The sequence below is a fragment of the Balaenoptera physalus genome, assembly GCF_965194825.1.
Source record: "Balaenoptera physalus genome assembly, chromosome: 11".
Taxonomy (NCBI): Eukaryota; Metazoa; Chordata; class Mammalia; order Artiodactyla; family Balaenopteridae; genus Balaenoptera; species Balaenoptera physalus.
In genome coordinates, this window is record NC_138896.1 from 70,700,774 (window position 1) to 70,728,670 (window position 27,897).

Genomic DNA, 27,897 nt, shown 5'->3' on the forward strand with positions numbered 1-27,897 from the left:
ACATGGGGGTGTTGTCTTGGCCTATTCTTAGTCATTTCCATAGGGTTAAATCTTTACAAATCTGAATGCTTCTTCCCTCATTATCTTTTATTCAACATTTACTTTGCTTTTGTTCCATTTTAATTCCAGGGAGAGGAGTATAGCTTAGTGATTGAGAGTGTTGGCTGTGGAGTCAAACTGCTATGGGTTCTAATTCTGATCCCATCTTTATGTAGTCTTGAGTGATCTACTAATACAAGGATCAATTTCTTCATGAGTACAATGGGCCCTAAGGGTTTTTGTGAAGGTTAAATGAAGTATATATGTTAAGAGCTTAGCAGAGTGCTTATGCTTAATCTGTTAGTAAGTGATCAATAAATGTTAATCATGGTTATAATTTTTTTTTAAATCATCACTACCATGCACTAACTAGGATTAAGCAGTTTGAGTCCAGAGCTCATGCTCTTAATCCTCAGGTCATCCTGTTTTATCCTGCAGATGCTCCCCACACCTCCAACATTTCTTTCTAACTCTGGAGCCTTTCTAGAATGTCACCACCCACTCAATGGGCTTGATACTATCATTTCCAGAATCAGTCCTCAAGTCTCTTCCTCTATGAAGCTACTGCTGTCTTCCTACATGTTACTAATATTATACATCATGTGCACCTGCTGTTACAGCCGCAGTCATTTTGCTGGTAAGACATTGCATTAGATGCCTTGAGGACAAGGACCAGGTTTTCTGAACTTTACAGCCCTGTGGATAATGGAATGTGTGGCTTTATTCTGACTGAGGTCTAGTATTTGTTTATTACGACTTTTTCATTACTGTGCTAAGACTGAAACATTTCCTAAAGTAATGTCAATTAAGAAATTAAGCAAAGTGTCCACTAAAGCCCAGAAATAGGTAATTTAGAATAGAACTAGTTAGATTTTAAAATAACATTTATAGATAAGAGGGACCTCCATCCCAGATAACTGTACCTTGATTTATCCTTGGTACACAGAACTTTTCCTTAAAGCTCACCCCTCCATTTTTTTTTTTTTTTTTTAAGTTTTTGAGTATCCTTCTTCCCTAACCTCTTTTGAGGAAGGAGTAGGTCAGAAATTCCAAGCAGTTTGCATTAAGTGGCAAGACAACAGATTAGCAACCAACTAACCAGGACAACCCTATTACAGCGGACAGCTTTCCACTGGTTCTTTCAGCACAATAAAAGTAGAGACATTTGAGTGTCTCCCCTTTCTAAAGAAGCGGTTGCTCTTTCATGGGCTTCTGATAGTACAGGACTAGATCCAGGAATGCATCACTTACAGAACTGCTTACTTAGAGTTTACTTATTATTCATAGAGAAACTGCTTCCTTAACAAATGATTCAGATACTGGAGCTGAAGAGAATTATCTCTATTAGAAATCTGAGAAATAGTTTGAAAGCAACCATTAAACAAATTAAAATAGGGCTGCGTGGATTTGTCTGCAAATGGAGATTAAAAACTAAATGAATCTGTTAACAGAGAAAGAATCAAGAATTCATTCTGCCTTTCCAATTGCTGAAGAGTAAAGTTTCTCTTTAGAAAAGTATTCCAGCTAATAAATAAAGAAGGAATGACAGAAAAACAGTCTCTAACAAGGAATAATCTGAATAACAGTAAGGATCTATACCTTCACATTAGAATATCTACATTCTAATCTTTTTCAAAATTAGAATACTGCCACCTGGTAAGTTTTACAACTTTAATGATAAGATGACTCTAGGCATTGAACATCAACTATCCATTACAAAAAGAGAAACAACCAGACATTACATGCCTCCAGATGGAGAAACAAAACACTGTCTATGTTACTGCTAAAAAAAACGAAACTGAATCAGACCACACCTCCAGATCTAATTATCACTTTACCAGAAATTAAGACTATGGTAAATGATCTTCTTGGGGATGTATCAGCAAAATCTAGGACATAATACAATTCTACAAGACAACCTGTTTTTGTAAAAAATAATAATTATTTTCGAGGAAAAGAAGAAAGAGTGAGAAGGAAAATCAGAAATTTTTAAACAGAGATTTAAGAGTCATATGAACCAACTGCAACGTATGAATCTTGTTTGGATACTGACTCAAACAAAATATAAAAAATGTTCATGAGATAATAAGGGAAACTTGAACACTAAGTAGATATTTAATAACACTGAAAACTTATTGATAATTTTCTTGGTTATGATAATGGTACTGTTACTATGCTTTTTTTTTTTTTTAAACAAATTTTTTTTTAATTTATTTATTATTTATTTATTATTTATTTTTGGCTGTGTTGGGTCTTCATTTCTGTGCGAGGGCTTTCTCTAGTTGTGGCAAGCGGGGGCCACTCTTCATCGCGGTGCGCGTGCCTCTCACTATCGCAGCCTCTCCTGTTGTGGAGCACAGGCTCCAGACGCGCAGGCTCAGTAGTTGTGGCTCACGGGCCTAGTTGCTCCGCGGCATGTGGGATCTTCCCAGACCAGGGCTCGAACCCGTGTCCCCTGCATTGGCAGGCAGATTCTCAACCACTGTGCCACCAGGGAAGCCCTTTTTTTTTTTTTTAATAGATTTCTGTTTACTACATGGGGCATTCCTTTTTTTTTTTTTTTTAATTTTATTTATTTATTTATTTATTCATGGCTGTGTTGGGTCTTCGTTTCTGTGTGAGGGCTTTCTCCAGTTGCAGCAAGCGGGGGCCACTCTTCATCGCGGTGCACGGGCCTCTCACTATCGTGGCCTCTCTTGTTGCGGAGCACAGGCTCCAGACGCGCAGGCTCAGCAGCTGTGGCTCATGGGCCCAGCCGCTCCGCGGCATGTGGGATCTTCCCAGACCAGGGCTCAAACCCGTGTCCCCTGCATTGGCAGGCAGACTCTCAACCACTGCGTCACCACGGAAGCCCTACTATGCTTTTTTAAAATCTAATTTTAGAACTAAATACACAGAGAAGTATTTACAGATGAAATTCTATTAAGCTGAAGATGCATGATTAGACATGGCAGCTCATTATATTATTCTCTCTTCTTTTATGTATAGTTTATATTTTCCATAATAATAAACTAAAATGGTTTCCCAAACAATGATTTGATAACATGACACATTAAAGTTTTCCTCAATCTGCAGTATGCGAGGTAAGCAAAAGTACATATATGAATATTAAGAAAACTTAAAATAAAGAAATCAGGTGAATACAGTATAACCTTTAGTTGAAAGATTTTATTTGACTTATTCTGAAATTACCAAGGGTATTCAAATAAACTTTACTTTTTATAATATGGAAAGATGCTCAAACCTGCCCAAAAGGGAAATGCAAATTAAACTAAAACTGTAAAACCTTTTTTTTGACTCTATCACAGACTGCCAAGATCAAAAGGTGAGGTAATACAAATAAATACAACTATTGGCCAGGGAAAAAGTACACTCTCAATACATTTTGGTAGGACAATAAATCAGCACAATTCTGTTTGCAGATGATTTGGCAACTGTATTATGTTTCTTGTTATTTCAACTTGAGTTGAAATAACAAAAAACATAATACAATTATGATTCCATCGGACAATTTCAGAGTGAAGCTAGCACTGGGCAGGCCTCATAGGAGGGCTCTAGAAAAGGGAAACAAAAAAAATAGAAAGAGATATTATTACCCTAAGGCCTATAGAGAAAGACTACATATGAACACATTTTCTTTCTTTCTAACTTAAAACTTTGGGCCATTTAGGCTGTAAATATAAGCTCTCCATTGAGGGTTTATTAATTAATTAATGAGTCTTCTGCTTTATTTTCCTCTGGGAATCTGCTAGGCAATGTCTTGCAGCAGCCTTTCAATCTAAGACAATACCTACTGTCTGTCAAAAAGGCCTTATTAGCTGTATTACTCTAAATTCGCTACTTCTTGTTAATATAGTTAGAGATGTTCTCTTATCCTCAGCCATGCATAAAAAAGTCTGAATAAAACTAATCAATAATGAATCCTAGCGAATGAGTTTAACTCCTGGGAAAGTGGTGTAAAGGGCCTCAGAAGCAAACTTCTAAAAGGCAAAACAGGGGCTTCCCTGGTGGCGCAGTGGTTGAGAATCTGCCTGCCAATGCAGGGCACACGGGTTCGAGCCCTGGTCTGGGAAGATCCCACATGCCGCGGAGCGACTGGGCCCGTGAGCCACAATTACTGAGCCTGCGCGTCTGGAGCCTGTGCTCCGCAACAAGAGAGGCCACGATAGTGAGAGGCCCGCGCACTGCGATGAAGAGTGGCCCCCACGTGCCACAACTAGAGAAAGCCCTCACACAGAAGCGAAGACCCAACACAGCCAAAAATAAATTAATTAATTTTAAAAAAAAATATGTACTTAAAAAAAAAATTTTTTTTTTTAAATAAAAATAAAAGGCAAAACAAAAATGCACTGAGCTGGGAGCAAGGCAAATAGCAACAGTACAGCAAACAGTTGTACGGGAAGTGACCAAAGTGGGCCTCGAGTGTAAGGGGCTTTGTTTAATGAGGCTAAGCTATAAAAGCCTGAAGACCATCACCAGTAAGAGGTCCAGTATGCTGCATCCCAAAAGAATGGCACACAGCCTAGATATAGAGACTGGAAATAGGTAGGCACATATGGGAAGAGGAGGGAGATCCACTATACAAAAGTAGACTAAAAAATTATATCCCACTAGGTATGTGACTTTGAGGATAACGAAATTGGTTTGAACCCTTGCGTGGGGTGCTCGCTCGCTCTGTGTGTGTGTGTGTGTGTGTGTGTGTGTGTGTGTGTGTGTATTTTTTTTAATTAAAAAGCTAGATGACTAACAGAAAACAGTGTTTTAAACTATGCTATCAAAACGGATAATTCTTCACAAGTTAAAAGGTCTAAACCACATTTTCATTTAAATGACAACCTGACTAACCAGCATTTCTCAATGTGTGGTCTTAGGATCATCTAGAGTGCTTTTTGAAAATGCAGATTCTGTTTTCATGCCAAGCTTAGTAGATGACACTCTATGTTCATAAAGCCCAGTAATTTATATTTTTAACAAGGACTCCAAGTGATGCCTAGAAGTTGAAAGCCACTGCCAGAGACTTTCTGTGGTAAAAACTGAAACAAAATATTTTAATCTGAAGGAGACTTTGAAGAAGGAAATAAAAGTTGAACAATCAAGTCTTAAGGTAGAAAGAAAAGTATTATCATTCTAACTTAAACAAAAAGGTCTGACCTTGTCTGTAAGAAATAAATGTCAGTAGCAAATAGTGTCATAGGGAAAAATAAAAGGTTACTTCTCATGTTAAGACAAATCCTAGGGACTTCCCTGGTGGTCCAGTGAGTAAGAATCCATGCTCCCAATGCAGGGGGCCTAGGTTCGATCCCTGGGCAGGTAACTAGATCCCACATGCATGCCGCAACTATGAAGTCCACATGCTGCAACTAAGAAGTCCGCATGCCATAACTAAAGATCCCACATACCGCAACGAAGATCCCGTGTGCCACAACTAAGACCCAGTGCAGCCAAAATAAATAAATATTTTTTTTTAAAAAAGACTAATCCTAAACTTTATGTTCATTGAACCTAGTTTACCACTGCCAAGCAAAACTAATAAAATACAAAATATTTTCATTCAATAATCTCTTTGAAAGGCATTAACTATGATTACAACATATAGCAACCTGTTTAGAACTGTAAGAGAATAAACAAGGTCCTAATCACTCTACAAGAGGGCACTGACATTTACTTTTCTGTTACTGGGCTGAACTTGGTTGCATTTAATCTCTTCTTCAGGAAATGTTTTTGGATTTCCACAGTATGTCAAAACCATCCTTCTTGGTGTCCCTCAGTTATATATAACTATACTTGAAAAACTACAAATAAGGGCTTCCCTGGTGGCGCAGTAGTTAAGAATCCGCCTGCCAATGCAGTGGACACGGGCTCGAGCCCTGATTTGGGAAGATCCCACATGCCACACAGCAACTAAGCCCGTGCACCACGACTACTGAGCCTGCACTCTAGAGCCCGTGAGCCACAACTACTGAAGCCCGCACGCCTAGAGCCCGTGCTCTGCAACAAGAGAAGCCACCCAAATGAGAAGCCCGCACACCGCAACGAAGAGTAGCCTCCACTCACCTCAACTAAAGAAAAGCGTGCGGGCAACAATGAAGACCCGACACAGCCAAAACTAAATAAATAAAATAAATAAATTTATTAAAAAAGAAAAAAAAAACCACTACAAGTAAGACGTTCCTTTTTTTTTTTAACACTATTTAGAGATATCCAGAAAGATCAAACTCAAACACACTAATTTTAGAATCTTTTTTTTTTTAAATTTATTTATTTACTTTTGGCTGCATTGGATCTTTGTTCCTGCACGGGGGGCTTTCTCTAGTCGCGGCGAGCAGGGGCTACTCTTTGTTGCAGTACATGGACTTCTCACTATGGTGGCTTCTCTTGTTGCAGAGTACGGGCTCTAGGCGTGCAGGCTTCAGTAGCTGTGGCATGTGGGCTCAGTACTTGTGGCTCGCGGGCTCAGAAGTTGTGCCTCGTGGGCTCTAGAGTGCAGGCTCAGTAGTTGCAGCGCATGGGTTTGGCTGCTCCGCGGCATGTGGGACCTTCCCAGACCAGGGTTTGAACCTGTGTCCCCTGCACTGGCAGGCTGATTCTTAACCACTGTGCCACCAGGGGAGTCCCTCTAATTCTGGACTCTTAATCTGTACAGTCTATTCACAAATATACCAATAATTACCAGGTGTTCCCACTCAACCTCATGTGTTCCCACTCAACCTCATATACGTGACATTCCATCCTGACATAACTGGAAGCTAAGAGGAAGCAGGAAGTAAGTAAGAAAGCAGAAACAAAAAGAAACAACGGGAAAAGAGAATGGCCATAATGAGGAAATCAACAAACTTTGGAGCTACACTGTGAGGTTCGACTGGAGAACAAGGGTTCAGAACAGTATGTTGGGCGTGGGGCAAGTCAGAAGCAGTATCAAGATGATAGCCCACTGTTCAGATGTCCAAATGGGTGGGCAGTTACTAAAACATGCACTGTTGGAACGTAAGTGATCCACTCACTGCAAGTGTGTAAGTCACAGGAGATGGGGGAAGGTGTGTACTGCAATTGGTGTATAATTATATTGGAAAGAGGATAATTCTGGTATAATCTGAGAAGAAGACTTAGAAAAATTCTTACTCCTCATTCCTCTTAAAGTCTCTAACTCTATCCTTTACTTCTTTTTTGGCCCCATTTTTAATTTAAAGATGATTTATTTTACATATCCTTCTAAACCATCTTAAATCTTTTCAGATAAAAATATTTCACTGTACTGGCACACAAAGCGAGTTACACAATGACTTAGGAAAAGACATTTCACTTTGACACTCTGTCCTCAAGAGTCCAGGTCAGACTTGGAAGAGATACAAGCTGAACAAGAAAACCAGTAAAGAAAAGAGTTCCAACTGGGAAACCAGAGCGAGGGTATAAACCATATGAGAGTACCCAAACATGCTGTCAATCCTAGATCAGGGAATACTCTGGCAAGAGCTGCAACAGCAGAGCTGAAAACAGAACTGAAAAACAGAAGGCTACCCTCTCATAACAACAAACTCTCATGCTCATTTAATCAATAAAACAATACATAATGTGTCTTTCCGCACATTATAATACACATTTATGTATTTCACAGTGAGCCTACCTTCCCATTTGCTAATAATGCACATCCATCTACTATCTACATACAGCCATATATGAAAAATAACTCACATAATAACTGCAACATTTGTTTGATATTTTTCTTGGATGTAGGCAAAAAGTAAATTAGGGCTCTAGATAAAAGACAACATACTCTGGATATTAATCATAACGTGCTTATAGAATTCTCTAACACCATACAAAGGAGGAACAGGTTTAACACTGAAAAACTTCAATATCACAGCAAAACATGCGAATAAATACAAAAACTTACCATCCCTGTTCATTTTTATATTTGTAAGCAGCCCCAAGAATGTGACACAAGGTGCCTCCAGCTTTGAAATCCATGAAACATTTTGCCTAAAAAATGATACAAGTTACACATGAGAAAAATCAAAGTTCTGACAAAATTACTCATGTCTGAATTCTAAGCTTAATAAACTCAAAGTTATAATCAACTTCTAATTTAATAACCTTAAATACTTCTGGAACAAACTGAGGTAAAAAGAAATTTTTCTATTTTCTTTAGAAAACTTTAAGTAAACAGTCTATGAAAAACAAGATTTACAAAATATACATCAAACTGTTTCAGCAGAAAACATTAAATGGACAAAATACTGATATACCACCAACTCCACTGGTAAATTTAAGATCTGATTTTTAAAATGTACAATAAGAAATATTAGGCCGGGCTTCCCTGGTGGCGCAGTGGTTAAGAATCTGCCTGTCAATGCAGGGGACATGGGTTTGAGCCCTGGTCTGGGAAGATCCCACATGCCATGAAGCAACTAAGCCCACGAGCCACAACTACTGAGCCTGCGCTCTAGAGCCCACGAGCCACAACTACCAAGGCCACGAGCCTAGAGCCCGTGCTCCGCAACAAGAGAAGCCACTGCAATGAGAAGCCTGTGCGCCGCAACAAAGAGTAGCCCCCCACTTGCCGCAACTAGAGAAAGCCTGCACACAGTAACAAAGACCCAAAGCAGCCAAAAATAAAATAAATAAATTTATTAAAAAAAAATTTAGGCCAACATAACTGATGAACATAGATGTAAAATCCTCAACAAAATACTAGCAAACCGAATCCAACAGTGCATTAAAAGGATCATACGCCATGATCAAGTGGGATTTATCCCAGAAACGCAAGGACTTTTCAATATCCGCAATCAATCAACATTATACACCACAATAACAAACTGAAGGATAAAAACCATATGATCACCACAACAGATGAAGAAAAAGCTTATGATAAAATTCAACATCCATTTCTGATAAAAACCCTCCAGAAAGTGGGCATAGAGGTAATATATCTCAACATAACAAAGGCCATATATGACAGACCATAGCTAACATCATACTCAATGGTGAAAAGCTGAAAGCATTCCCTCTAAGATCAGGAACGAGACAAGGATGCCCACTCTCACCACTTTTCTGCAACATAGTTTTGGAAGTCCTAGACACAGCAATCAGAGAAGTAAAAGAAATAAAAGGAATCCAAATTGGAAAGGAAGAAGTAAAACTGTCACTGTTTGCAGATGACATAATACTATACATAAAAAAATCCTAAAGACACTACCAGAAAATTACTAGAGCTAATCAATGAATTCGGTAAAGTTGCAGAATACAAAATTAATATACAGAAACCTGTTGCATTTCTATACATTAACAACAAAAGATCAGAAAGAGAAATTAAGGGAACAACCCTATTTACCATCGCATCAAAAAGAGTAAAAATACCTAAGAATAAACATACCTAAAGAGGCAAAAGACCCATACTCTGAAAATTGTAAGATGCTAATGAAAGAAACTGAAGATAACACAAGCAGATGGAAAGATATACCGTGTTCCCGGATTGGAAAAATCAATATTGTCAAAATGACCATACAAGGCAATCTACAGTTTCAATGCAATCCCTATCAAATTACCAATGACATTTTTCACAGAACTGAAACAAAAAACTTTTTTATTTGCATGGAAACACAGAAGACCCTAAATAGCCAAAACAATCTTGAGAAAGAAGAATGGAGCTGGAAGAATCACGCTTCCTGACTTCAGATTATACTACAATGCTACAATAATCAAAACAGTATGGTACTGACACAAAAACAGACACATAGATCAATGGAACAGGACAGAAAGCCCAGAAATAAACTCACGCACTTATGGTCAATTAATCTATGACAAAGGAGGCAAGAATATACAATGGAGAAAAGACAGTCTCTTCAATAAGTGATGCTGGGAAAACTGGATAGCTACATGTAAAAGAATGAACTTAGAACATTCTATAACACCACCTACAAAAATAAACTCAAAATGGATTAAAGACCTAAATGTAACACCAGATGCTATAAAACGCCTAAAGGAAAACATAGGGAGAACACTCTTTGATTTAAATCACAGCAATATTTTTTTGGATCCATCTCCTAGAGTAATGGAAACAAAAGCAACAATAAACAAATGGGACCTAATTAAACTTAAAAGCTTTTGCACAGCAGAGGAAACCATAAACAAAATGAAAAGACAACCTATGGAATGGGAGAAAATATTTGCAAACAATGTGACTCAAGCAAGGGATTAATTTCCAGAATATAAAACAGCTAATGCAGCTCAAACAACCCAATCAAAAAATGGGTAGAGAATCTCAAAAGAATACATACACATGGCCAACAGGCATATGAAAAGATGCTCAACATCACAAATTATTAGAGAAATGCAAATCAAAACTAAAATGAACTATCACCTCACACCAGTCTGAATGGCCATCATCAAAAAGTCTACAAAGAGGGCTTCCCTGGTGGCGCAGTGGTTGAGAATCTGCCTGCCGATGCAGGGGACACGGGTTCGAGCCCTGGTCTGGGACGATCCCACGTGCCACGGAGCAGCTGGGCCCGTGAGCCACAATTACTGAGCCTGCACGTCTGGAGCCTGTGCTCGGCAACAAGAGAGGCCGCAATAGTGAGAGGCCCGCGCACCGCGATGAAGAGTGGCCCCCGCTTTCCACAACTAGAGAAAGCCCTCGCACAGAAACGAAGACCCAACACAGCCATAAATAAATAAATAAATACTTTAAAAAAAAAAAAAAAGTCTACAAAAAGGGACTTCCCTGGTGGCGCAGTGGTTAAGAATCAGCCTGCCAATGCAGGGGACACGGGTTCGATCCCTGGTCCGGGAAGATCCTACGTGCCGCGGAGCAACTAAGCCTGTGCGTCACAATTACTGAGCCTGTGCTCTAGAGCCCACGAGCCGCAAGTACTGAGCCCGCGTGCTGCAACTACCAAAGCCCGTGTGCCTAGAGCCTGTGAAGAGAAGCCACTGCAATGAGAAGCCCACACACCGCAACGAAGAGTAGCCCCCAGCTCACCACACCTAGAGAAAGCCCATGCGCAGCAACAAATATCCAATGCAGCCAAAAATAAATAATAAATAAATAAATTTATTTTAAAAAGAAAAGAAAAAAGAAGTCTACAAACAATAAATGCTGGAGAGGGTGTGGAGAAAAGGGAACCTTCCTACGCTGTTCGTGGGAATATAAATCAGGGCACCCACTACTGAGAATAGTAAGGAGGTTCCTTAAAAAATTAAAAATAGAACTACCATATGATCTAACAATCCCACTACTGGGCACATAGCCAGAGAAAAACTCTAATTTGAAAAGATACATGCACCCCAATGTTCACAGCAGCAGTATTTACAACAGCCAAGACATGGAAGCAACCTAAATGTCCATCAACAGTTGAATGGATAAAGAAGATGTGGTGTATACACACACAAACACACACAAAACTGGATAATACTCAGCCAGAAAGAAGAATGAAATAATGCCATTTGGAGCTACATGGATGGACCTAGAGATTATCATACTAAGTGAAGTAAGTCACACTGAGAAAGACAAATGTCGTATGATATCACATAGGTGGAATCTTAAAAAAAATGATACAAATGGGGAATTCCCTAGTGGTCCAGTGGTTAGGACTCTGAGTTTCCACTGCCAGGGGCATGGGTTCGATCCCTGGTCGGGGAATTAAGATCCTGCATGCCACGTGGTGCAGCCAAAAAATTAAAGAAAAATTAAAAAAAAATAAAAATAAAAATCATTTTTAAAAAAAGATACAAATGAACTTATTCACAAAACAGAAACAGACTCACAGACACAGAAAACAAACATATGGTTACCAAAGGGGAAGGGGGGAAGGATGAATTGAAAATTTGGGATTAACAGCTACACAGTACGATGTGTAAAATAGGTAAACAACAAGGACCTACTATATAGCACAGGGAATCATATTCAATATCTTGTAATAACCTATAATGGAAAAGAATCTGAAAAATATATATATATGTACGTATGTATAACTGAATCACTTCGCTGTACACCTGAAACACTGTAATCAACTATACTTCAATAAAAGAAAAAAAAGAAAAAACTCTAATGGACAAAATACTGATATACTACAAAACTCTACTGGTAAATTTAAAATTTGATTTTCAAAATGTGGAAAATTCCAGTAACACACAATTTCCAATATGGTTCTCCTGTTGAATAAGAAATATTAGTATAGGCTTCCCTGGTGGCGCAGTGGTTGAGAATCTGCCTGCCAATGCAGGGGACACGGGTTCGAGCCCTGGTCTGGGAGGATCCCACGTGCCGCGGAGCAACTGGGCCCGTGAGCCACAATTGCTGAGCCTGTGCGTCTGGAGCCTGTGCTCCGCAACGGGAGAGGCCGCGATGGTGAGAGGCCCGCGCACCGCGATGAAGAGTGGTCCCCACTTGCCGCAACTAGAGAAAGCCCTCGCAAAGAAACGAAGACCCAACACAGCCATAAATAAATAAATAAATTAAAAAAAAAAAAAAGAAAAGAAATATTAGTATACATTAGGTTTTTTTTCCAATTTAGGTTCCTGACGTTAAATTTTAGAAAAATTATAACTGAACTCTTAAAATATTTTAATGACCACTGAAACATGGTATAACTATATTTAACTATGCATTTAAGTTATAGCTAAAATCTGTGCAACAATTTTAAAAAGATTTGCACTTTATGGATTATAAAAGCAGAGCTCAAATAAATCAAATGCTGATAACTTCCATATTTTGGAAGTAAAAATTTAATATAAATGTGATCATCAAATAGGCTAATAAGATAAAGTGTTAGGGACTTCCCTGGTGGTCCAGTGGTTAAGAATCCACCTTCCAATGCAGGGGACGTGGGTTCGTTCGATCCCTTGTCGGGGAACTAAGATCCTACGTGCCACGGGGCAACTAAGCCCACATGCCACAACTACTGAGCGCACGTGCCTCAAAGAGAGAGCCCACATGCCACAAACTACAGAGCCCACACGCTCTAGAAACCACGCACCACAACCAGAGAGAAGCCCACACACCACAAAGAAGAGCCCACACCGCAATGAAAGATCCTGCATGCTGCAACAAAGATACCGCATGCCACAACTAAGACCCGACAGCCAAAAAGATAAAGAAAATAAATAAATAAAATAAATATAAAACAGTAAAAAAAAAAAAAAGATGAAGTGTTAAAAATATACCATTCATTTTTTCCTTTGAAAACTATTATTACAAAATAACATAATGAAAAAAACATATGATATCAAATATTAAGAGAGACAAAAACAGAATGGTGGTTGGTAGGATCTGGAGAGAGAGAGGAATGGAAGTTATTGTTTCACGGGTACAGAGTTTTCAATTTAGGAAAATGACAAAGTTCTGGTGATGGACAGTAGTAACAGTCACACAACAACATAAATGTACTTAATGCCACTGAACTATACACTTAAAAATGACTAAAATGGTAAATTTTGTTATGTTTATTTTATAATTAAAAATAAATAAATAGTATGTTTTAAAATAAGAAATATTAAGAATCATTAAGATGAGCTCTTCCAAATTAAACAGACAAGTAAGCCTCACAGATCAGTCTGGTTATCTCATTGCTTTTTAAACATTACATGGGTTTCTGAGTTCCTAATTTTTTGCCCAACACTATTCCTGGTACATCCCAAAAGCTGCATTACATATTCTAAACAAAAGCATCTGGGTGCAAGTCTTATCACTGACAACTTGTTATTTATCTGAGAAAATGTATATTAAAATTTTGTAGTGTTGGCACTTAAACTAGAATGATGTGCTAAGGTATCTACTAGAGTAGAATGAGACTTAGTTCTCCTACTAATCCTTCTCTGAACCGCCCAGAGATTGAGCTAAAATGTTCTTGCCAACCACATGGGCATATCACTATTGCACACATGCACACCACTCGCAGCGTAATACAGAAATGACTGGTTTATAGATCTGTTATTCCAACTCCTTGAGGACAGAAATAGTGTCTTATTCAAATCTTTAACATCAATATTCAGCGGAGTACCTGACAATGTAGGTAATCCATAAAAATTTTCTCAACAGTTTTACTGTACTAAAATCATTTAAAAATTCAGATCCAAACTACTGAGAAATATATATTGAGCAGATCACAATAAAACATCTCTACATGTAATTTAAGGTGATAGTCAATTTCTAAACAGATTAATTTGAGAAATTAAAATATTATCAGATATAGGCTTAAGACAGACAAAATAACTTCTATCAACAACTATAGGGACAAGTGATGAATGAAGAGGTAGAAAACTGAGACCTTCAATTTTCTAATGGTAAGATCTCAATAAACGGAAAGAGGGAGACTCACAAACCTGTCAAGGGTACTAGTTCCAGTAATAAAGTGCAATAAGAAAAACATTCTTAAAGATGTGGCAGAAGAAACAAAAGAACAAATAGGGACCTTGTCATACATCAAGGATTCTTAGAGCTTGCATGGAAATGGATTTGGGATTCTGGTCCTCCTGACAAGCTCAGTATCAGAATCACCCACATAAAAGTGTAGTAGACCAGAGTCAGGGGATGGAAAGCTGGAGGCAGAGACAAGAGACTTCTCAGGGACACCCACTGGCCCCTGACTGTACTTCCTCATTCAATCCTCATCCCAACTACCCTCACCCTGAAGAGGGCCTGCTCAAGCTGCCGCTGGATGTGGCTCAAATATTAGAGCTCAAGTTCTTAAACATTCTCTAAAGAAGCCAGATCGTTAAGAATAAATTCCTCTTGATTAGTACTGAAAAACCTAAAGAATAATAGGGTACCGAAACTTGAGCCTTCCAGAGCCAGCAAAGGCAGCCTGCCTTTCGTGAGTTATCTAAGCAGCTGCATACCCCAATTAGAGACTCTGGGGGTCAGGGACAGCTCTAACAGGCTGCTTCTATTCCCAGTTGTGTGACCACACTCCTTTTGATAAGCTGTTACATCTCTGACTAAATTGGAAATTTAATCTAATCTTATTCTGGATGTATATAAAGTGGTCTCATCCTACCTATTTATACAGCCCATTTAAAATTCTGCTGAGCCGAGTAAACCTTAAAAAAGATAAACCTAACTGCAATACTTAAAAGTGCTTTAAATTTGTGCCGTAGTGTCCTTATTTCTTTATTTTTTGACTTATTCATTAAAGACAAGGTAGTGCCAACGTGCAGTAAAAAGGACGACAATGGTATATGTTTGTGTGAGTAGAATATACACATTTATAATGCCATGTTTGGGTCTGTTTATCAATGAATGACTGTGCCAGAAGGCGGATGTGAGGAAGTGAATAAAGGAGCAGAAACTGAACATGAGCCAGAAACCAAGAATGTTCACAGAAAATCACAGTCATCTTCATAAATTGAGAACAGTTATGGGGGAAAAATCCTATCACTTAGAGTCCAGAATCCTTTTACCTCACAAAGTACAATGACAGTAAACATTCCATAAGTTTCTTTATGTATTTTAACTGCTTTGAGTTAAAATAATGCTTTCTAGAAACATTTCCCAAGTTTATTAATAAAAGAAATGATAATAGTGTTATAATTATCACCTCTAATCATAGGTAATCACTGGTGTAGTATTCTTATTCTTGAGGAGAACAAAAAGTATTATAATTACTACCAATTACTGAGAATTTACCATGAGGCACTTTATATATTACCTCATTTACTCCACACAAGTTCACTGTCTTCACCCCATTTTACAGATGAAAAGGTGTTGCTGGCTCTAGCAATATGGCAGACTAAATAACCAGAAAACTCTACCACTAAAAATATATGTTTGATAAAAAATACAGACATTATTTTAAATGTGTAGCTGAATTAGAAGGAGAACAAATCCCCAGGGACAAAAATAAAAGAAGAAAAAAAAAATTCAAACTAAAGTCAAAGTGGCAATCTTGTTGAGTTAAAAACTAAAATTCTAGGGTGACAGGAGGCTGAGGATAATGGGATTAAATAGGTAAGTAATATCAACCTTGATAACCTAAATGCTAGGGTTTGAGTTTCTCTACAGGGTCAGGAAGTAAGACTACAGACCTATGCAAGTGAGGACATCAGAACTAAGACAATCACCTATCACACACATACACACATAACACCAGGGGTATCAACAGGTTGCACCATTAGGGAAAGGATAAGCTGGAAAAAATATCTGCCACCTAAAAACTAAGAGGGAAAACAAGCTTCCGCCTCAAGATAATTTGAGTTGGAGATGTACGTACACTATCAATACTTAGTCTAGGAACCCCATGCCAAATTAACAAAAGAATTGGTCCTAGGGACTTCCCTGGTGGTCCAGTGGTTAAGACTGTGCACTCCCAATGCACGGGGCACACGTTGCATCCCTAATAAGGGAACTAAGATCCCGCATACTGCACGGTGCGGCCAAAAAAAAAAAAAGAATTGGTCCTAAAGTTGGCGGGTCCTCTGAAGTGCCTTAATGAGCAAATTCTCAACCCAGATCAACAGGATTCCCAAATAAACTTCCACTGAAAGAGAACTGACAGGCCACAATTCAAACATAATTAAGTGTTTTTAAGTCAACAAACAAAGCTAACAGCAAGATTAGAATCCTAACATTTTCAGATAATAGAAAAAACATGACAGGGCTTGTAAAATTAGAACACATAAAGTGATTAACGACACTAAAAAGACAGAAAGACTTGAGAAATATATATATGTAACCCATAGAACAAATAACATCCAATGAAAGTAAAAGCACAGCTGACAGAAAATTAGACAACTAGACACAGAAGAATAAAAGCTAAAGTTTCCTAGAAATTTTAAAGGATATAAATCCTCAGCTTCGAGAAACACATCAGGGGCTTCCCTGGTGGTGCAGTGGTTAAGAATCCGCTTGTCAATGCAGGGGACACAGGTTCAAGCCCTGATCCGAGAAGATCCCACATGCCGCGGCGCAACTAAGCCCGTGCACCACAACTACTGAGCCCGCGCTCTAGAGCCCGCGAGCCACAACTACCGAGCCTGCGTGCCACAACTACTGGAGCCCGTGCACCTAGAGCCCATGCTCTGCAACAAGAGAAGCCACTGATATGAAAAGCCCGCGCACTGCAACGAAGAGTAGCCCCCGCTTGCCGCAACTAGAGAAAGCCCGCGCACAGCAACGAACACCCAACGCAGTCAAAAATAATTAATTTTTTTAAAAAACTGGTAAAAAACAAAAGAGAACAGCCCAGTGGTACAAAATATAAAAGGGTGCTCAACTTCATTAGTTATCAGCAACTACAAAACAATGTGTATCACCACAAATCCGCCAAAAAACTGAAATTAAAAAGACAACTTACAAGCATTGGTGAGACAGTAGAGTATTAGAACCCTTGTACACTGTACACTGCATGTGGGAGTATAAATTGGCACAAGCGTTCTGGAAAACTGGCCATATCTGCTAAAGCTGAACATGCACCCCCTGTGACCCAGCAATTCCACATGTGGGAGTGTAACTGACATAAATACCTATGATTACCAGAAGACATATGCAAAAATATTCACAGCAGCACTATTTGCAATAGCCCTAAACTGGAAATAACCCCAAAAACCCATCAATGGTAGAATGGATAAATAAACTGTGCAATATGCCCACAGTGAAATACTATGCAGCAAGGGATGCCAAATTATGACCAAGTTGCCCATTTTTAAAATTTTCATTTGAACACAGTCACACCTACTCATGTAGGTATTGCCTTTGGCTGCTTTTTATGCTACAACAGAGTTGGGTAGTTGTGACAGAGTCCATATACCTGCAAGCCTAAAATATTTACCATTTGTCCCTTTAAGAAAAAATTTGCCAAACCCTTAAACAATAACCAGAATGAACAAACTACATGTAATAACATGGAAGAATTTTACAAATCTAACATTTGTCTGTGTGCTTCAAAAATTTAAGTCATGAAGAACAGGTGGTCCAGTGGTTAAAAATTTAAGTCATGAATGACAAAGACACAGGCTGAACTATTTCAAATTAATCAAGACTAAAGAGATATAACTAAAATGTGGGATCTTGGTTTAGCTCTTATAAGAAACATTTCTGAGATAATTGGTGAAATGTGAAGATAGATTATATAGTAGATAATGGTATTGTGTCAATGTTAAATTTCCTAAATTTGATAACTGTATTTGTAAGACAATGTCCTTGTTCTAAGGAGATCCAGGCGGCAGTCTGAAGGCTCTACAGTTTTGCCCTCCCTGCTAGATTGGACCCCATGGACATCAGGAACTTCTCCAGTCACTCCAAGAGTGTAGTATCACTCCTGTGGTGACTAAGATGAGTGATTTGTCTCCAGAAGCACTTTTGTTCTTGCTTCTCAGACTTACATGCTAATCTTGGTCTTTTCCTCCCCCCATTCCGAAAGTCCTAGAATTTAGCATGATCTTGGCAAAACAATACCATTCTCAGATACAGATAATAAAATACTTAAACCTGTAGGGACCATAATGTTCACTGATTCCTAGTTTTCTAATGCTTCTTTGCCACAGAACACTTTCAGGAGCAGAAAGCTCAAAAAGAAGTCTATCAGGAAAAACTGTTCAAAGTGAAAAATTTGAAGACAACAGATTCCTCTTAGACCTACCCATTTATTCCTGCCACTCAGGTACTCTGAAGGGAACAATTATAAAACCAAGGATCAGATCCAACTCCCTTTTCTGACGACTCTAAGCCTTTTCTTATTAACTTCCTTTTCCCTAAAATTTTTTTATTTTATTTTATTTATTTATGGCTGTGTTGGGTCTTCGTTTCTGTGCGAGGGCTTTCTCTAGTTGCGGCAGGTGGGGGCCACTCTTCATCGCGGTGCGCGGGCCTCTCACTATCGCGGCCTCTCTTGTTGCCGAGCACAGGCTCCAGACGCGCAGGCTCAGTAATTGCGGCTCACGGGCCTAGTTGCTCCACAGCATGTGGGATCTTCCCAGACCAGGGCTCGAACCTGTGTCCCCTGCATTGGCAGGCAGATTCTCAACCACTGCGCCACCAGGGAAGCCCTTCCCTAAAATTTATTTAGCACAAAGCATGGTTTATTGACTCAAACAAAGGAAACAGATCATTGAAGTGACAGTCCTCAAACTCCCATCCTTTCCTCTACACCAGACTGACCAAGTTCATGAGAATTCCTGCCATGAAGTCAGTCACACTTAATGGGTAGAAATTCCAAAGTATCAGTGAGAGATAGCCTACAGACTGTGACTTGTTTAAAATGTCCCAAAATAGTACTACACAGTTCAATCACATGACCTTATTTGTTAGAACTGGCTTTGACAACAAATTTTACCCTTAAAGTATTCATTACATTCCACCAAAGATAGATATAAAAACCCTATATAAGTTCCTATGACAATTTGAAAATCAATTCCAAATATTTTAATGATAGTCCCTTGAAACTATGTGTACCAATCTCAACATATTTCCTTTTGAAGAATAATAATCATTTCACTGAGTTCTGATAGTTGCTTTAAAATCAGTCCGTACTGAGCTTTGCATTTTTGTAGATATTTTAAGAAAAGCTCAATTTCAGAAAGTAAATACGGTTCGGTTCTCTAGCTTATTTTTTTAAAGAGCCTTCCACTCTCCCTGTCTTTGAGACAGTTACTAACAACACAGCAAAGGTACATCAACCAATAAATACATACTAAACACTTGCAGTGAGTAAGAAGGTAAAGCAAGTCTTATCAATGTTCAACTGAAAAATCTGGCTTTAATTCAAAGGGCACTACAGCATTCTGTTAGTTCTCAGGTTCACAGCTCATTTACACAAAATACACTATCTCTGGAACATAAGTTGAAGAGAAACAAGACGTGGATCTTTGGGGCCTTCCTTAAGAGCTGGAGTTGATAGCAAACTAGCATAATAAATGTTTAAATAATATGTATGCCTTACATCTACATTTTTACTTTTACCAAAAACACTTTTGCTAGACAAGTCAGCAATCTACTTTTTATGTCTTAAAGCACTACATACTACTTCTAATTTCTCAAAGAGCTTTTATTATCACACATCATATGATTCTAACAACTATGCCATGGGATCAGTAGGGCAAGGAACACGTTCCCAGAAATGGTACTACAGGTCGAAGTGCCTTCACACAAGGTTGCAGAGTGGTAGGATATGGCTATTTAATTCCTAAGCTCAGGGCTCTTCCCATAACACCTGGTTCAAGAAACTATTTGGTGGAGATTCGGTATCTTACATTATTTCAATTTAAGAAATGAATGAGGGCTTCCCTGGTGGTGCAGTGGTTAAGAATCCGCCTGCCAATGCAGGGGACACAGGTTCAATCCTTGGTCTGGGAAGATCCCACATGCCGTGGAGCAACTAAGCCTATGCACCACAACCACTGAGCCTGCACTCTAGAGCCCGCAAGCCACAACTACTGAGCCCGTGTGCCACAAATACTGAAGTCCGCACTCCTAGAGCCTGTGCTCCGCCAACAAGAGAAGCCACCGCAATGAGAAGCTTGAGCACCTCAACGAAGAGTAGCCCCTACTTGCCACAACTAGACAAAGCCCGTGCGCAGCAATGAAGACCCAACATAGCCAAAGATAAACAAATAAAATAAATACATTTATAAAAAGAAAAAAGAAAAAAAATGAATGAGGGGGCTTCCCTGGTGGCACAGTGGTTAAGAATCCAGCTGCCAATGCAGGGGACGCGGGTTCGAGCCCTGGTCTGGGAAGATCCCACATGCTGTGGAGCAACTAAGCCCATGCGCCACAATTACTGAGCGTGCACTCTAGAGCCCGAAAGCCACAACTACTGAGCCCACATGTCACAACTACTGAAGCCCGTGCACCTAGAGCCCATGCTCTGCAACGAAGAGAAGCCACCACAATGAGAAGCCCACGCACTGCAATGAAGAGTAGCCCCTGCTCGCCGCAACTAGAGAAAGACAAAGACCCAATGCAACCAAAAATAAATAAATTAAATTAAATTTTTTAAAAAATGAATGAAGGACCTCCTTGGTGGTCCAGTAATTAAAAATCCACCTTCCAGTGCAGGGGATGTGGGTTCAATCCCTGCTCGGGGAACTAAGATCCCACATGCCACAGGGCAACTAAGCCCGTGCACCACAACTACTGAGCCCGCGCCTCAAGTAGAGATCCCGCGTGCCGCAACTAAGACCCAACGCAGCCCAAAAAATAAATAGTTAATTTAAAAAAAAAAGAAATGAGCTTTATTTTAGGCAAAATCAACTGGTTTTAAAGTCTATCAAGACTTCTGACTGAAGTCAGATTAAAGACAACCATATTTTAGTGCTGATCTCCAAAACCTAAAATAATGCTTTAAAAAAAATTACAGGAGTGCTTGTTGTGGCAGCACATACTAAAATCGGAACAATACAGAGAAGATTAGCATGACCCCTGTACAAGGATGACTCGCAATTTGTGAAGTGTTCCATATTTTGGGGGGGTTAGCAGATGTAAGCTTTTATATATAAAATGGATAAACAACAAGGTCAGAGAACTATATTCAGCAGCACAGAGAACTATATTCAATATCCCAGGATAAGTCATAACAGAAAAGAATATAAAAAAAGTATATATGTATAACTGAATCACTTTGTTGTACAGCAGTAATTAACACAGCATAAATCAACTATACTTCAATAAAAAAAATAAAGTAAAATGAAATTTTATTCTTTTTTTTAAATGTATTTATTTTATTTATTTATTTATTTTGGCTGTGTTGGGTCTTCGTTGCTGCGCACAGGCTTTCTCTAGTTGCAGTGAGCAGGGGCTACTCTTTGTTGCGATGTGCAGGCTTCTCATTGTGGTGGCTTCTCTTGTTGTGGAGCACAGGCTCTAGGCACGCGGGCTTCAACAGCTGCAGCACGCAGCCTCAGTAGTTGTGGCTCACAGGCTCTAGAGTGCAGGCTCGGTAGTTGTGGCGCAATGGCTTAGTTGCTCCACGGCATGTGGGATCCTCCTGGACCAGGGCTCGAACCTGTGTCTCCTGCATTGGCAGGCGGATTCTCAACCACTGCGCCACCAGGGAAGCCCAAAATTTTATTCTTATTAAAAAAAAAAAAAAAAAAAGCTATAGAAAACATGCTGAGCTAAGTATCCAGACCAACCTTCCAGCTGAAAAGAACTAAAAACGCTGGGTAAAAATACACACTACATCTTCTAATAAAAGTAAAAGAGGAGTGGAGAATTCCCTGGCAGTCCAGTGGGACACCATCAAATTTACCAATATACACATGAAGAGAGAAAAGAACAAAAAATTCATGAAGAAATTATGGCCAAAACTTCCCAAATTTGATGAAAGACATGTACTTACACATCCATGAAATTCAACAAACTTGAAGCAGAATAAACTCAAAATGATCCACACCAAGACATATTATAATCAAAATTTCAGAAGACAAAGAGAAACTCTTAAAAGCAGCAAGAAAGAAATGACCCACCATATATAAGAAACTGTCAATAAGATTAACAGCCAATTTCTATTCAGACACCATGGAGGCCAGAAAGCAACAAGAGGAGCTATTTAAAATGCTGAAAGAGAGACTTCCCTGGTGGCGCAGTGGTTAAGAATCCACCTGCCAATGCAGGGGACATGGGTTCGAGCCCTGGTCCGGGAAGATCCCACATGCCGCGGAGCAACTAAACCTGTGCACCACAACTACTGAGCCTGAGCTCTAGAGTCCGGGAGCCACAACTACTGAAGCCCGTGCGCCTAGAGCCCGTGCTCCGCAACAAGAGAAGCCATGGCAATGAGAAGACTGCGCACTGAAAGGAAGAGTAGCCCCCGCTCGATGCAACTAGAGAAAGCCCGTGTGCGGCACAAAGACCCAAAGCTGCCAAAAATAAATTAATTAATTAATTAAAAAATAAAATAAAATGCTCAAAGAAAAACTGTCAATCAAAAAGTCTGTGTCCTGAAAAACTGTTCTTCAAAAATGCAGGAGATGAAAAGATGCTCCACATTATATGCCATCAGGGAAATGCAAACTGAAATAATGAGATACAGCTACACACTGATTAGAATGGCCCAAACCCAGAACACTGAGAAAACCCAATGCTGGAGAGGAATGGAATATTATTAAGTGCTAAAAAGAAAATAGCTAGCAAGCAATGAAAGGACACTGAGGAACTTTAGATGCAAATTACTGAGAACAGCCAACCTGAAAAGATTATATACTATATATTCCAATTATATGACACTCTGGAAAGGCACAACTATGGAAATAGTAAAAGGATCTGTGGTTGTCAGGGGTTAATGGGAGAAGAAGGGATGAACAGGAACAGGACTCTTAGGGCAGTGAAACTATCCTGTGTGATACTGTAATGGTAGGTACATGTCATTTATACATTTGTCAAAACCTGTAGAATGCCCTACCCCAAGAGTGAACCCCAAGGGGCTTCCTAGGTGGCGCAGTGGTTAAGAATCCGCCTGCTAGGGGCTTCCCTGATGGCGCAGTGGTTGAGAATCTGCCTGCCAATGCAGGTGACACGGGTTCGAGCCCTGGTCTGGGAAGTTCCCACATGCCGCGGAGCAACTAGGCCCGTGAGCCACAACTACTGAGCCTGTGCGACTGGAGCTTGTGCTCCGCGACAAGAGAGGCCGCGATAGTGAGAGGCCCGCGCACCGCGATGAAGAGTGGCCCCACTTGCCGCAACTAAAGAAAGCCCTCGCACAGAAACGAAGACCCAACACAGCCAAAAATAAATAAATAATTAATTTAAAAAAAAAAGCAACATACCAAAATTATTTAAAAAAAAAAAAAATCCACCTGCTAACACAGGGGACATGGGTTCGAGCCCTGGTCTGGGAAGATCCCATATGCCACGGAGCAACTAAATCCATGCGCCACAACTACTGAGCCTGCGCTCTAGAGCCTGCGAGCCACAACTACTGAGCCCGCATGCCACAAATACTAAAGCCTGCGTGCCTAGAGCCCGCACTCCACAACAAGAGAAGCCAACTCAATGAGAAGCCCGCACACCGCAACGAAAAGTAGCCCCGCTCGCCGCCAACTACAGAAAGCCCGCGCACAGCAATGAAGACCCAAAACAGCCAAAAATAAAAATAAAATAAAAAGAGTGAACCCTAAAGTAAATTATGATGTTGGATGATAATGATGTGTCAATGTTAAGTTCAATCAACTGTAACAAATGTACACGCTGAAGCCAGATTTTGATAATGGGGGAGGGCCATGTCCCATATGTGAGGGCAGGGGGTATATGGGAAATCTCGGTACCTTCTACTCCATTTTGCTGTGAAGCTACAACTGCTATAAAAAAGGTAAGAGAATGGTATGAAATTTACGTTAACTTTAATTTAAATGAAACTAACAAATTTCTTGAAAAATCCAACTCACCAAAACTGACACAAGAAACAGAATCTAATCCTATATGTTAAGGAAACTGAATTGGTTATTAGAATCTTCCCACAAAGAAAACTCTAGGCCCAAATGATTTCACTAGTGAATTCTATGAAATAGTCAAGGAAGAAATAAATCAATCTTAAGAAAACTTTTATACCAGCAAATCAAACCTGGTAATATATAAAAAGGATATATATCATAATCAAACAGAGTTTATTTTGGAATACCAGGCTAACTGAAAATCAATGAATGACTGAAATTCACCATATTAACAAAATAAAGGAGAAAAACTTTCTGATCATCTCAAAAGATGCAGAAAGCACAAGACAAAATTCAACAGTCATTCACAATAAAAGCTCTCAGCAAACTAGGAATAGTAGACAATTTCCACAACCTGAATTAAGATCATACTTGAAAAACCTACAGTTAACACTGTACTTAACAGTACAAAACAATGTTTTTCCACTAAGAACTAGAATAAGGTGTGAATTCCTGCCTTAACCATTTCTATTCAATGAGTCAGAGGTGCTAACCAATGCAGTGACACAAGAAAAAGAAACAGAATAAAGATCAGGAAAAAAAGAAATATTATAAAGTTATAGTAATCAAAAAGTTAGTATGAGCAAAAAGATGGACATTTAGATCAACAGGAGAAAATGGAATCCAGATACAGACCCAAACACATCTGGTAAACTGATTTTCAACCAATGTGCCAAGGCAATTCAACACAAACGGTGGCTCTAAAATAACTGGATAACCTGCTGTATAAAAAAATAAATAAAATTAAATGTAAAAAATTTTTTAAATAAAATAAAATAACTGGATATCCACACTGGAAAGAAAACCTCAGCCCTTACTTCACACTAAACATAAAAATTAACCCAATATATATAAAACCTAAATCTATAAAATTTCTAGAAGGAAATAAAGGAAATAATCTGCAAATTTGGGGTATACAAAGGTTTCTTAGAACACAAAAAACACAAATCATAACAATCGATAAATTGGGCTTTATCAAAATTTAAAACTTTTGCTCTTACAAAGATACTGGTAAGAAACAAAAAGTCAAATCACAAACTGGGAGGAAATTTTGCAATATATATATCATAAAGAACCTGTATCCAGAATAAAAATATATTTATATTCTTATATTTATAAACATACAAATTTTTAAAAATTTATTTAAAAAAAAAGAACTGTGCAGAAAAGAACACAGCAGGCCTGAGATTACTATCCTCAGTAATGCCTGCTTGCTAGTTGGTCTTCGGCTGGCACCTAGGAATTGATTCTCAGAGTATTACTAGTCAACAGTTAACTAATAAGAAGAGTGGTTCACTGTGCCTAGACTATTCATGCAAGCAATGAGGTTTGTGATAAATATCTGGTTTCCTTCTGTGAGTCTGGAACTGTAGTATGTGCTAGGCAAAAGGTTTCCATGGACAGAAACACTGCATACGTGCTGCCACATTTTCACTGCTGGGGGAAGAGTGCACTCTATGTGACCCCCTCATATGAGGGAGAGCATAAGGAAGCCTGCAGCATGGATTCCTGCAGACTACACCTGTGTCTTTTTCCCTTGTAATCAGGCTATGTATACTTACTACATTACTGTACCAAATCTTAGTTTTGAGTGTAACTATATGCTGAGTTCCATGAGTCCTTCTAGCAACTCGCTAAATGTGGGGGGTGGTCTCGAGGACCAAAAAAAAAGTTATTTAAATAGGCAACACACAAAAGAAGATGTACAAATGGTCAACAAGCACATAAAAAGATGTTTAACATCATTAGTCATTATGCAAATTCCATGGATATGTAGTGGAATCTAATGCTTTAGATAAAATTTTAAAGACTAATTATAACAACTGTTGGAAAAAATGCAAAGGAACTTGGAACTCATACACTGCTGGATGGTATCTAAAATGATACAACCACTTCAGAAAAGAGTTTGACAGTTTCTTAAAAAGTTCAATGTTACCAACCATATGACCCAAACATTCCACTCCTACCTATTTACTCAGGAGAAATGAAACCATGTCCACAGAAAGACTTGGACAGTAACACTGATAGGAGCTTTACTTATAAAGCTGGAAACCCAAATTCCATTAAAGAGTGAAAGGATAAATAAATTGTAGTTTATCCTTACAATGGAATACTAATCAACAATAAAAAGGAACAAACTATCAATAAATAGAACAACACAGATGATACATATCTCAAAATCTGTATGCTGAGTGAAAGAAGCAAGGCAAGAAAAAAAGGATATATACTGTGGGATCCATTAACATATATTTCATGATACTGTAAATGAATCTGTATGTCAGTGATTGCCTCGGGACAAGTAGAAAGGAGATGGATTATGAAGAAACTGTTGGGGTTGATGGAAATGTTCATTATCTGAACTCATCATATATTAAGTATGTACATTTACTGTACATCAATCATACCTCGGTACAGTTGGAGAGGGAAACGTTATGGGAAAAGAAAAAGGGAAATGAAAAAAAGTAAGAAGTAAGTTTAAATAAATAAATAAATAAAACATCACCCAAATGAATGAGAAATATGATATCAGTGAACTAAGGTTTCTACTACTGACTCCACATGGTATGGACGGGACTACAGGCCTGCCATTAACACTAGTCATACACTGGTAGTTTTCTGGAGCCCTGGTCAACACCTGGCCCAGCGTGTCCTCTGCCTGGCATACAGGTCCAGGCTTGCAACACAACAGCCCATACCTTGCAGTCCACCAACCTCTAACTGATCATGCTAGATCGTTTAGGCTCACTGCCCTTGCTGGCAGTGAATGACAAGAGCCAGAAGCTACCTAATTACACTTTTCAGAGACTTATTCTTTTTTCTACAGTAATTTGTTTTATCTACAGGATTATGGCTGAGCATTTCGCTGGACTATCCCATTTTGGCTCAATTTCTTTTTTCATGTTTGCAAATACTTCCACTAAGGCTCACAGCACAAAAGAATACATATGATTCCATTCACGTAAGATTCAAAGACAAGGGACTTCCTGGGTGGTGCACTGGTTACGAATCCGCCTGCCAATGCAGGGGACACGGGTTGGAGCCCTGGTCTGGGAAGATCCCACATGACGCAGAGCAACTAAGCCCATGCGTCACAACTACTGAGCCTGCGCGTCTAGAGCCTGCGCTCTGCAAGAGGAGAAGCCACGACAATGAGAAGCCCGCGCACCGCGATGAGGAGTGGCCCCCGCTCGCCACAACTAGAGAAAGCCCACACACAGAAACGAGGACCCAACACAGCCAAAAATAAATAAACTAATTAATTTTTTTTTAAAAATGGGTATTTTGAAAGCATTAGCTAAAAAATAATTAAAATAAAAGGAATGATCTTGCTCTGCAAATGTGAATTCAGCCAGTACCCGGTAATTCCCTAATCTCTTCCTCTAATTCAACCTGTTTTCTAGAACTCCAGATCTCACTTCCAACTACCTATAGGATTTCTAAACCTGAGGTACCTACAGGAGAGCCAACCTCAACACAGACTAAACTGAGTACCTTTCT

The 27,897-nt window shown here is 39.1% G+C and overlaps 1 protein-coding gene and 1 long non-coding RNA gene across 6 annotated transcripts in view; one reads left to right on the forward strand and one right to left on the reverse strand.

Moving 5' to 3' along the window:
* Nucleotides 1-12,517, forward strand: part of LOC309637421 — a 107,862-nt gene extending 95,345 nt beyond the window's left edge. Inside the window, exon 2 of the long non-coding RNA XR_014250525.1 lies at nt 12,377-12,517. This is a non-coding gene — a long non-coding RNA (uncharacterized lncRNA). The remainder of the gene's footprint in view (nt 1-12,376) is intronic.
* The window catches only part of SMARCC1 (SWI/SNF related BAF chromatin remodeling complex subunit C1), a 182,618-nt gene that overhangs the window by 144,019 nt on the left and 10,702 nt on the right, over nt 1-27,897 (reverse strand). For all 5 annotated transcript variants that reach the window (XR_014250518.1, XM_082411972.1, XM_082411971.1 and 2 more), the window contains exon 3: nt 7,931-8,016. Coding sequence is in view for 4 of the 5 variants with exons in the window: in XM_082411972.1 (XP_082268098.1) it covers nt 7,931-8,016 (86 nt within the window). In the remaining variant the exon portion in view is untranslated. The remainder of the gene's footprint in view (nt 1-7,930; nt 8,017-27,897) is intronic.